Source organism: Nerophis ophidion, linkage group LG09 (genome assembly GCF_033978795.1).
Source record: "Nerophis ophidion isolate RoL-2023_Sa linkage group LG09, RoL_Noph_v1.0, whole genome shotgun sequence".
In the NCBI taxonomy this organism is placed as follows: Eukaryota; Metazoa; Chordata; class Actinopteri; order Syngnathiformes; family Syngnathidae; genus Nerophis; species Nerophis ophidion.
This window is the reverse complement of record NC_084619.1, coordinates 41,870,731-41,882,949: the sequence shown is the minus strand read 5'-3', so window position 1 is coordinate 41,882,949 and position 12,219 is coordinate 41,870,731. Positions and strand designations below refer to the sequence as shown.

Here is a 12,219-nt window from a genome sequence, read left to right as displayed (position 1 = left end):
ATGCTTTCCATACCTCATCAATCACTGATACCTGTGAGCCCGTGTCCCAGAGTACTTGGGTTTTCTTTCCCTGCAGGTAGCAGTCAACAAGACATTTTTTTCCAACCAAATCTGTTACGGTTTGCTGTTTACTTATCGTCCTTCTTCCTTGGCCACTTGTTGAGTTGCCTGACAGCTTATGAATCTGACATTGTTCACTTTTTTTCCAGTTAGTGTGTGTTTGGGACATCCTGAATAAATTGGTCACTCCCTGTCCCTCGGGGGCAACCGCCCATCGTTTAAAGAGGTCCCTCTCGCTGCACCCGGTTGTCCTCTGTATCTCCTGCAGCCAGCGTGGAAGTGCTCACTACTGCCACATCTGTAGCAATGCTGGCAGTACTCCTCACCTTCCTGTCGACACATGAAACATCTTGGTCGGGGACGTGGTATTGGGTATCTCTGCGGTGCAAACCTCTGCTGAAACTGTGCAGTTCCCGTCATTAACATTGGAGCCCGGGCTACTGGGTACTCCTGCATGGATCTGCCTGATTGCTGAAAGACTGTGGGGCTCACACCATTCGGGGACGTGAAATGTGGCGGCTGGTGGGCGATCATACAATCTGTCCCTTGGCTGACAGGGAGGGTACGGTTTTTGTGGGGATTCTGCCTTATGGATGGACTCTCTAATTTGTGATATCTCTGTCTTGAGGTCTTTCAGGAGCACAATATCTGCTTTGATATCCCTAAGGTCTGACAGCACATCTGGGGGAAATGCAGCAATGTTTTGTTGAGCTGCGTATTTCTTGTCTCCACTTACATCACTCGATTGGACAGCATGGATGTTTGTGTGTCGTTGTGGTGCAACTTGCTTCTTTTTCTCCTGCCGTTCTTTCTCGTTCGCACACGCCATGTTGAGCCTCTCAAGCAGTAGTTCGTCTGAGGTGGTTGGTGTTAAAAGGAAAGGCTGCAGGTCACTTTTGATGTTGTCATTTTGTAGGCCTGTTAGTACAGTGTGCATAAACATACTCTGCACTAGCGCGGGATCATACTTGAGACTCGATTCAGCTTTTTGTGATGCAAACAATATTTTTTTTCTTAAATCCATTGCTCTAATTAGGAAGTTTTGTGGAGTGTCTTTATTATTCTGAACCTCTGTGGTTAGTTGCTTGTACAGCTCAGTTGCACTTCTCTCCTGGTAGTGGGAGCGAAGGATCCTCCGCAGGGTGGGCAGAGACAGGTTACTTTTACCCTCAAGATAGCTTTGCAGTTGGAGGCCAGGTACAATGGCTCTGATAACAGCATCCACTATTACCGATTCATGGTAACCCTTACCAAGGCCATTCTCAATTTGACGGGCCAAGCTGGAAAATGTGTCTGTCCTTTTGCCCGGGTTCACCAATTTGGCCTGCGATTTTATAGTCTTTTCGCCACAGTGGGTTAGTTACATGGGCAGGGTCTGTGCGGAGTGACACTGTGTCCTCATTAACATTACTTGTGGTTTTGTTTGCTAATCCTTGCATTTGTACCTCTTCCTGTTTCACCATTAGTTTTAGCTGCTCTATCTCGCTTTTCAATTTTTCTTGTTCCTCATTATTTTCAGTTTTTACTGATGTGTCACTTTTACCACCATGTAACAGGATTGTTATTTTGTCCATCAAGTTCAATAATTCTGACAATCCTTCATCTTCAAGTGCACACAGTTCATCACGTTCAATATAGTGAAGTATATGGGAAACAATAGCTTTGCGGGTTTTGCCAGCTATCTCTTCTCTATTGGTTCCAGAGATTTGAAGAAAGTCACTTACTTGCATTAACTGGTCTATATTTAGTTGAAAAAGTGTTCCTTTGATTTCAAATTGCAGCTTCTCTACCTCTGACTCCATCTTGGCAGGTGAGAGACAAGTAAATAGGGGAATTTTATTGGTGTTGCCTGTTACCGTGGACTTTGCTGCTCCCTAGTGGACACGATGCACCTCAGAATACACGCTTTCCTTGGCCAGGCTTACACTCCCACCTTAATTGCAGTCTCTCCAACGTGGGTTTTTTTTTATTTTTTATTTTTTTTATGAGATGGTAGATGTGTGGTGTCTTCCCTGATTTGGGGATGCCATCCTCACTTCTCTCATCCCAGCGGTGCCTCCAAAATGTAATCGCCCTGAGAAGGGAGATGTTTTAGTTATACAGGCACAAGGACACAACTTCGTGCTGTACACGTCTGTAATGACTGCGAGGAAGTCACGCGTCCTCTTAGTATAGCTCCCAGTACAACGCGCCCCCTGCTGGAGTCGCCGAGTATTACAATGGAATTTCAACAAAATTAACTCCCTATATTACAAATAACGGTGCTCTACTGTTGCCATTTAACAATACACATATTTTAAGTTGCTAATATTAAATGACATAGGAATGTAACTCAAGCGCCTACTCCACTACATACAATCACTGAAATATACTACTAACTAAATTTACATCCCATCACACTGGCAGGGGTGTGTGTATTTTAGCACGGAATAGTTAGGTCTGCATGGGATTCTGGGTAATTGTTCTGGTGTTTTTATGTTGTATTATGGTGCGGATGTTCTCCCGAAATGTGTTTGTCATTCTTGTTTGGTGTGGGTTCACAGTCTGGCACATATTTGTAACAGTGTTAAAAGTTTTTTACGGCCACCCTTAGTGTGATCAAATACATCTTGCAATTAAACACGTATGTCGAACATGGCCAGATGCAACATACAACTGGGCTTGCACGCTGTCAGTTCAGGATGTAGGGGGCGCTAAAGGCAGTGCCATTATGGCACTACCTGAATATTGTTGATCTGGTAAAGATTGACAGGGGTGATGAGAGAAATGGTGCCCTGATATTCAAGGGGTCTCCTGGGAGATTTGGGGACGTTGGCAAGCATGACCTATCAACTGCCGTTCATATTAAACTCGCGGGCCGCACCATCATTAAATTGTCATATCAAAGCGCGGGCCGCATGTTTGAGACCCCTGTTTTATATGAACCGATAACAATTGGCGTAAAGATGACAACACGTGACAAAACACGAAGTGTGGGGAAGGCGCCGTGAGACCGTTCATATTCAAAAGTTCACAATACTGGTCTCCATAGACCACACGGACCACATACTTGGTCGAATGCAGACCTCAAATTTGGACACAACCAACTAATAATAATTGAGACATTCGTCCTAAAGGCCTACTGAAACCCACTACTACCCACCACGCAGTCTGATAGTTTATATATCAATGATGACATATTAACATTGCAACACATACCAATACGGCCTTTTTAGTTTTTCCATCCATCCATTTTCTACCCCTTATTCCCTTTTGGGGTCACGGGGGGCGCTGGCGCCTATCTCAGCTACAATCGGGGGGAAGGCGGGGTGCACCCTGGACAAGTCGCTACCTCATCGTAGGGCCAACACAGATAGACAGACAACATTCACACTCACATTCACACACTAGGGCCAATTTAGCGTTGCCAATCAACCTATCCCCAGGTGCATGTCTTTGGAGGTGGGAGGAAGCCGGAGTACCCGGAGGGAACCCACGCATTCACGGGGAGAACATGCAAACTCCACACAGAAAGATCCCGAGCCTGGATTTGAACCCAGGACTGCAGGACCTTCGTATTTTGAGGCAGACGCACTAACCCCTCTGCCACCGTGAAGCCCCCTTTTTAGTTTACTAAATTACAATTTTAAATTTCCCGGGAGTTTCGTCTTAAACGTCGTGTAATGATGACGTGTACGCAAGACGTCACGGGTTTTAAGGAAATATGAGCACTGCACACACACACAGCTAAAAGTCATCTGCTTTAACGGCATATTTACACAGTATTTTGGAGGTCTGTGTTGCTGAATCTTTTGCAATTTGTTCAATTAATATTGGAGAAGTCACAGTAGAAAGATGGAGTTGGGAAGCTTTAGCCTTTAGCCACACAAACACACGGTGATTCCTTGTTTAAAATTCCTGGAGGTGAAACTTAACTGTGGATCAGAGCGCGGTCAAGCGGACATGGATCCCTACCGAATGTCAACCAGCAGGTTTCGGTGAGAAATTTGTGGTTAAAAAGTCGCCACTTACCAGTTATCAGCTGAGCTTGTGCCGTCCGTACAGCTGTCGTCGACTCCCCTGAGAGACTGCGCGTCAACACACCCGTGGACAAACACCTCTGACTATCAGGTACTATTAAACTCACTAAAACACTAGCAAAACAATAGAAAGATGAGGGATTTCCCAGAATTATCCTAGTAAATGTCTCTAAAAACATCCCAATGCAATCACGTTTTTTTTTTAACTTTTTTTTTTTTCTAGTCCGTTGCTATCAATACCCTCAAACACAAATCTTTCATCCTCTCTCAAATTAATGGGGAACTTGTCGTTTTCTCGGTCCGAATAGCACTTTTTGTTGGAGGCTCCCACTAAAAACAATGTGAATATGTGAGGAGCCATCAACATGTGACGTCATCGTCTGCGACTTCCGGTAGAGGCAGGGCTTTTATCGTAGCACCGAAAGTTGCAAACTTTATCGTGGATGTTCTCTACTAAATCCTTTAAGCAAAAATATGGCAATATCGCGAAATGATCAAGTATGACACATAGAATGGACCTGCTATCCCCGTTTAAATAAGAAAATCTCATTTCAGTAGGCCTTTAAACTCGTGGGCCGGACCAATATTAAATTATCATATCAAAGCGCAAGCCGCTTAATAATTTCTCGCGGGCCGCAATTGGCCCGCGGGCCGCTGGTTTGAGACCCCTGTTTTATATGAACCGATAACAATTGGCGTAAAGATGACAACACGTGACAAAACAGCAAGTGTGGGGAAGGCAGCGCGAGACCGTTCATATTCAAAAGTTCACAATACTGGTCTTCACAGACCACACGGACGACATACTTGGTAGAATGCAGACCTCAACTTTAGACAACCAATAATTAAGACTTAATAATGCTGTCTCAGCCTCAGTGGGCGGGATGCAGCTTTCCTATTGGCTCTGTTGCTGTGGGAAACTTTTGCTGCGATGTGATTGGCTGGACACTGGCGGCACGGAAACATTTGAGACAGTCACTTGACTTGGTTGCTGATCATAGACGTTCTTTAAAAGGTCTCGTATAGTAAGTATTTTTTGCACGTAAGAGTTGACGACGTCAGATCATTCTTACCTTCTTACGCGAACACGGACAATACACGCCCCGAATTCTCTTTGGAGGTTGGTAGTGGAACATGTAGTCAGCGTGGCTTGATGCTACCGAGTTAGCGGCTACTCGAAATATATATTAAATCTCAACATGTCTGATCTGCTACAGTGAGTCAAATGTATTTGTCCGAGTAGTAGACATTGTCGATCTTTCTGTGGTGACGTATTAAAGCGAAATGTTTGTATGACGTTTTGTTGTGTCCACGACGACGCAATTTGCCGACATGGTACGAAACTGCTGGACGTTGTTATAGCTCCTAATCGCATCGCTATATATTTAACTCTAACTGATTTAAATTGTTTCTTTCATAAATGGTAGAGCAATTTATGTTCTTGGTCAATATAATTAGCTTTTGCCACAAGGTAAAGGCATGTCTAACAAAAAGTATAATGCTAGTATGATGCTGGAGCTTTACACTAATAACCTCTGATGTCATCTCTGCCCTCATTGCCTTTTTGGAGGTGGTTACTATTGCCATATTACTGACCTCCGAACATCAGGTGTGTTTAGCATAAGGCCAGTAATACCACTGACTATTTGTATGTTGCTTGTTGACATCATTTTTTTGGGGTAGAGAATATTGTTTTTGACACATCATTTTTGTAATATGTTTAAGGTTCATGGCTCCTAAAAAAAGGGTGTTGCCGAAACCGCTCCCAGACGGCTTCATACTGGTTGACCTGGAAAAGAAGAAATGGAGGCTGGGAAAAATAATTGGTCAAGGTGGCTTTGGACTGATCTACCTGGGTGGGTAATCGATGTGTCTGACAACTCATTTACACTATTACATACACGCACGCACGCACACGCATGTAAACTGATTTTCAGACAGGTTCGGCAGCTAGAAGTACCATTATTATTTTGTCATTGATAACCATTTCCACATTTGTTACCAATCTGCATGTTGTATGTTTCTTCTTTGGCTAGACTGGGTACAATGATTGTTTTTCAGTATTATGACATGTCTGTGTGTTGTCTTCTTGTTTGTCTTTAAGCATCCAAAGTCATAGGATGCCCCGTTTCAGCGAACACTGATTTTGTGATTAAGTTGGTGAGTGTAATTAATTTTGTTTTTAAATGTACCTATCTTCTATTCTGTATGTAATATATTCTTTGTTTGCCCTAGTTGTACACATGTTGGGGTCGATTCTTTAATTATTTCTAGTCTGATCTGGTGCTATATATAAGATAAAATAAAATAAAATTACCTTGACCTTCAAACGGGAGCAGGACACCCTCCTGATACATGGTAGGGGAAACACTACTGCCATATATTATATGGTAGCATCTCAACTTATGAGCTCAGTTGGTTCCACGACATGAGTGTCTCCCACTAAAATTATATGAAATTAATGTAATCAGTGCTCGCAGGTTTACCCTACATGTAAACGATTGTGGCGCAATGCTACAGCAAGATTACTACCGCCACACCTTCAAAACATTATTTAAAAAAAATATTAAAACACTTTTCTTAACATGAAAACAAATTTAAGTGATAGTATGAGAGAATATACCATATATGTAGTCGATTATTAGTTTGAAAAACATCTCAAATATACAAATTTTTGTTGCTCATTGCTTTATTTTGAAAAAGAAATGCATCCAATTCGCCTGTTAGAAGCGTGTCGCACTTAACCGAGTTGACAAACCGGCAAAAGTAAGGAGAAAATATTGAAGAGAAAGCTGTTTTAAGCTAAGTAATGCATTTCTTGTTCAAGCCAGTGGAAACGACCCTATATCTTTTGACATTACTACCGTCAATAACGTCTAACTTTTTGCCATGTGCATTTGTCCCTGTGAGTGTGTGGCATTTCTCCGGTCACTCTAGTTTCCTCCCACTTTCCAAAAGTATGCATGATAGTTTCATTGGAAACTCAAAATTTCCCAGAGATATTAGTCTGAAGGATTTTCCTTCTTTGCCCTAAAGCTGGCCATACTAACTTGAGTTAGCCTGTCCATGAGCTAGTCCATTGTACATTAGTATTAAGCTAGTGGTATTAGACCGCGACTTTCATTATGCATATTTTTCTTGCTTTTTTCAGTATATTCCAAAGTACCGGTATATAATTAATTGAACATGATTCCTACATGTATGTGCACTTTCTTTAATGTGGTTGGTTTTAAAATACTTAATTGTGAAGATATCAACAAAACACTTAGTTTTTCCAAATCGACTTCAAAGGACTGTTTACATATTTTGGCAAAATGAATTGCAACATTCAGGGAGGGCAGAATAAAGTGTAGCCTGTGTTACCTTTTACAATAAGTAACCGTTGAAACTGCATTGAACAAAGTCAGCACAGCCTACCCAGTCAAATTACTTGTGTTAAAGCTGGTTATGATTCTGATGATATAAGAACATTTTTTTTAATGTTAATAATATAATTATTAATAACACAAATATTTGTTTGTATATACATAAAACAATATACTGTATTTCCTTGAATAGCCGCCGGGGCGCTAATAATTTAAAACCTTTTCTCGCTCCTGCGCTTATTCAAAGCATGCGGTAAAAGTAAGCAGGCGCTAATAATTTTTAAACCTCTTTTCACCCCTGCGCTTACCAAGGGCATGCAGTAAAAATTGAGTGTGATAAGAAAAAAAATAACAAAAAGTTATTCTGCGTCCGCGGTTGGGGACCACTGCTCTACAGCATGTCATCGCGCTCACTTTTACACCATGCTGTCTGCGTGCCGGCCGGACGCATGCATTTTGCTGCTTCTTATACGAGATTGCAACGCATACTTGGTCAACAGCCATACCTTTTACACTGATGTTTGTGATGTGGACAGCTTTGGCCGGGGCTCTTACTAGTGTGCGCCGCACTCAGTGAACCCTCACCAAACACATTTCTGGAGAGCATTGGCTCTGTGGCACATTCTAAACGCAGCATAGGTATTACCCATAGTGCCGTGTATGCGTGACGGTTGGCTATTATACACGTGCCCCCAACCCGCTCACCTTAACCAACGCACGGAGGGGAGGGAGGCGGGGTGTGGTGCCAGCGGTGTGACATCCACGACTCCGGTGTAGCCAGGAGTCTCTGGATACATTGCATTGTGGGTGGGTATTGTGTTGCGTTTGTGGTGTTTAGCAGGGCGTATGTTCTCCAGAAATGTGTTTGTCATCGTTTAATGTGGGTTCGCGGAGTATGGCGCGTGTTGGTGGGAGTGTTGAAGTTGTTTTGTATCGCAACCATTAGTGTGATCTGTGTGGCTGTGGAACAAGACCCCTGGTTTACACACAGTAAGAGCAAAAACAAAACTCCTCCGCCGTTTTGAAATGATGGCAGGGAACGGGTCTCTCGTAATGTCACAAATTTGACCCGGCGGTTAAAGTAAGCATGCGCTTATTAATTCGGCGAGCGAGTTGTACCCGGCCGTAATTTAAGGCAGGCGCATACCACATGCCCGGCGGCTATTCAAGGAAATATGGTATGTATCATTGCAAATCAAAATGTCATATATGATGTCATATTGACCACACCCAAAACCATGCCCCCACACACACACATATATATATATATATATGTGTGTGTGTATATATCTCTACCTTAATCTCGGGTAAACACCACAATTTTTAAATCCAACACACGTTTTAAGAATAAAAAAAATACTTGTAGATAAGAAATATTGTATTAAAAAATAAAATGTACTATGAATACTTATAGTATTTTCCTGAATAAATAATGTACGTCATTTACCTTGGAGAGCGACCACAGTTTACAGTGAAGTTGGTTTCTGGATGGATGTATGATTTAATGGTAGTGGTTGGCTATTAGGGCTTCACGGTGGCAGAGGGGTTAGTGCGTCTGCCTCACAATACGAAGTTCCTGCAGTCCTGGGTTCAAATCCAGGCTCGGGAACTTTCTGTGTGGAGTTTGCATGTTCTCCCCGTGAATGCGTGGGTTCCCTCCGGGTACTCCGGCTTCCTCCCACTTCCAAAAACATGCACCTGGGGATAGGTTGATTGGCAACACTAAATTGGCCCCTAGTGTGTGAATGTGAGTGTGAATGTTGTCTGTCTATCTGTGTTGGCCCTGCGATGAGGTGGCGACTTGTCCAGGGTGTACCCTGCCTTCCGCCCGATTGTAGCTGAGATAGGCGCCAGCGCCCCCCGTGACCCCAAAAGGGAATAAGCGGTATAAAATGGATGGATGGATGGATGGTTGGCTATTATTAACCTCTGTTGGACTGCCACAGTGGCAGTTCAACATTCTAGGTGCCTGTCATGGTGAGAGAGCTCGCACGAGAAGTGCTCCTCTGAATGCCGTTTATACTTTGTAGTGGTGATGTGTGATATCATGTTAATTATTGTAGTAAGGCATACAAATTTAGGCAACACTGCTACTTTGCAGGAAAATCTTTATGTCACTTGAAAGAACTTTACGGTAAAAGCTGGCGTAGCATCAATGAATGTCAACAATGTAGCAGAGACATCCAAAGATAAATTGATAGCATAAACAGAAAATAACTCCTTTTGATGGATTTAAAAAAATTCAAACACTGACCAAAAAAATGGTAGGCTAATCTGCTAAAACATGTTGCCAGCTAATTGCTTTAAGTGACGCAAGTACTTGTATTCTTTTCTATCAATTTAAGATGCAACATTAAGAACAGTACAGAATCAAAATGTGACAAAATACTAGGGATGTCCCGATACAACTTTTTCACTTCCGATACGATACCGATATTGTAGCCTTGAGTATTTGCCGATACCGATATCAATACGATACGATATAGGCACGAATCATACATATATTTATTCCTTATTTTGTTTTGTAGAATGTTAGAAAAGGCTTGATAAAGTGATGTTACTGTTACTGATGTTGTAGTGTTAAAACAGAAAACAATAGTCAGCAAGAGTAGGTATAGGAAAAACTGACCCATTTATTATTAACAAATTGGTTACATAAATTTTAACCTTCAACATAAGAGTATTACCTCAACAAATCCAATAAAAACAAAATGTTATATTTAAAGTGCAAAATAACCACTAATACCAACATAATTAAACAATTGAATAGAATAAATTAAAAATAAATTAGAAGACCCTGAAAAATAACCTAAATAAATCCAATAAAAAAAAACAAAAAACGTTTTAAAGTGCAAACAATTCAAGTTCACTTCAGTTATTTTTTTACTGTCAGCATATGTTGGAAACAACTGTGGGCAGGGACAAAAAACACAAAAACAACACAATATTGTCCACTGTCCAACTGCTCTAAATTAAGAGTTCACAGCTCCAGTTTCACTGACTGACTATGCCCAAAACAATGTAGTAATTACTCTTAGTCTTCACTGAAGAATAGTGTAAACACAATAAACATATCACTCTAATAACAAGAGCATAAAACAAATAATAATCAGTCAGTGCTGACTACCCTTACTACTCCTCCTCCTCCTTCTCCACTTTCTGCAGTCCGAGCATAATGTGGAGATTTTTTTTTAAGAAGATAAGCATTTCGGCATGCTGTGCTGTCAGCCTGCTCCTGTGCTCCTCAATGATAATTGATGCTGTGCTGAAGAGCCTTTCACTCTCCACACTTGTGCAGGGAGCACAGAGGAATTTAGCTGCTGTTGCTGCCATGGTGGGGAGTTGACCTTGGTTTAGGCTCCAGTAGTGTAAAGGGTTGCTCTTCCGTTCAATCGGAGCCTCACAGAAGTAGCTCTCCATTTCACAGATTGCCCCTGTGGTGATCTGGTCAGACGGACCTGCTGCTGTGCTGCTCTCCTCCAGTATTTCGTCAAAGAAGCTGCCAAGGCTGCTGCTTGCACCCGCCATCCGTGGAGTCTTGTCCACTGGCTCGGTCACATCAGGTGGAGGCGTGGTCTTCAGCTCCTCTTCTACTTTACATACCGCTGCCTTTAACGCTGCTTTTGCATGTCCCAGGTTTTCCGGGTTTGTGAAGTACCTGGCATAAATATAAAATATATAAAATAATGTACACCTTCCGCCCGATTGTAGCTGAGATAGGCGCCAGCGCCCCCCGCGACCCCGAAAGGGAATACGCGGTAGAAAATGGATGGATGGATGGATGGATGTAACATGCATATTTTAGTAATATAACCTGTAATCTTATTTTATGCACTCACAACACAGTCACATAGGCTACAACCAACTCACTGTAAACAGTACAGTTTTTCTCATATACATCAGATTAGGCTAAATAAATGTAAGAATTTAACATAAATTCCCTTACTTGTCTTTATAACGTGGATCCAGCAGTGTTGCCACGGTGTAGAGGGGCTCGGATTCCACGTGCCTGAAACGTCTGTGGACTGCATCCAGAAGGGTGGCTTTCACAGTTAGGATCCCATGATCATCTTCACTCTCCTTACTGAGAAACCGTACCAGTGCATGGACAGAGGGGATGACATCGGCTGTGGTAGCAGTAACTAGAGTTGTTAGCTCTTCAAAAGGGGTCAGAACCTTTGAGATCTTCTCCAACAGCCCCCACTGGTTTGCTGTTAGAAAGGCTGGCAGGGTGTGGTTTTCTTTAGATGAGTAGGCATGCAGTGGCCGTTTTTGATGAATGAGGCTGTCAATCATGTACTTTGTACTGCTCCATCGTGTCTGGACATCCTGCTGGAGAGGTTTTGGTGTGACATTCAGCTCTATTTGCAGGTCTTCAAGGCTTGAATAAGCCTTGGGGGAATATTTGAAGTGGCCCACTATTTTTCTCCCGTTGGCTAGTACATCACTTACAGCTCGCTGTGACAAGACCCCTTCATGGACTACAAGCTGAAGAGTGTGAGCAAAACATCCTAAGCTTGATACACCTAGCTGATCCATTGCCTTTTTCATGTTGGCAGCATTGTCTCTTAAAACGACACGGACCTTATTTTTCTCAATCTTCCAGTCATGCAGCATCTCCTCCATGGCGTGCGTGATTGCATCAGCTGTGTGCGATCCCCTGAATTCACGTGCATGTAACACTGCTCTCTGCAGTGTGAAGTCAGGGTCCACCCAGTGCGCAGTCAGGCTCAACAGAGACAGCGGACGATGGTCTGAGCTCCAGATGTCTGTGG

The 12,219-nt window shown here is 42.6% G+C and overlaps 1 protein-coding gene across 6 annotated transcripts in view; it reads left to right on the top strand.

The window, feature by feature from the left end:
- Positions 1-4,978: 4,978 nt before the first annotated feature.
- The window catches only part of vrk2 (VRK serine/threonine kinase 2), a 111,515-nt gene continuing 104,274 nt past the window's right edge, over positions 4,979-12,219 (top strand). For 3 of the 6 annotated variants that reach the window (XM_061910997.1, XM_061910993.1, XM_061910998.1), the window contains exons 1-3: positions 5,169-5,295; positions 5,805-5,935; positions 6,184-6,239. In XM_061910997.1, coding sequence (XP_061766981.1) covers positions 5,279-5,295; positions 5,805-5,935; positions 6,184-6,239 — 204 coding nt within the window. In that variant the 5' untranslated portion in view covers positions 5,169-5,278. Of the gene's footprint in view, positions 5,296-5,668; positions 5,689-5,804; positions 5,936-6,183; positions 6,240-12,219 lie in introns of those variants that run through there. The other 3 variants (XM_061910994.1, XM_061910995.1, XM_061910996.1) reach the window with 3 other exon arrangements.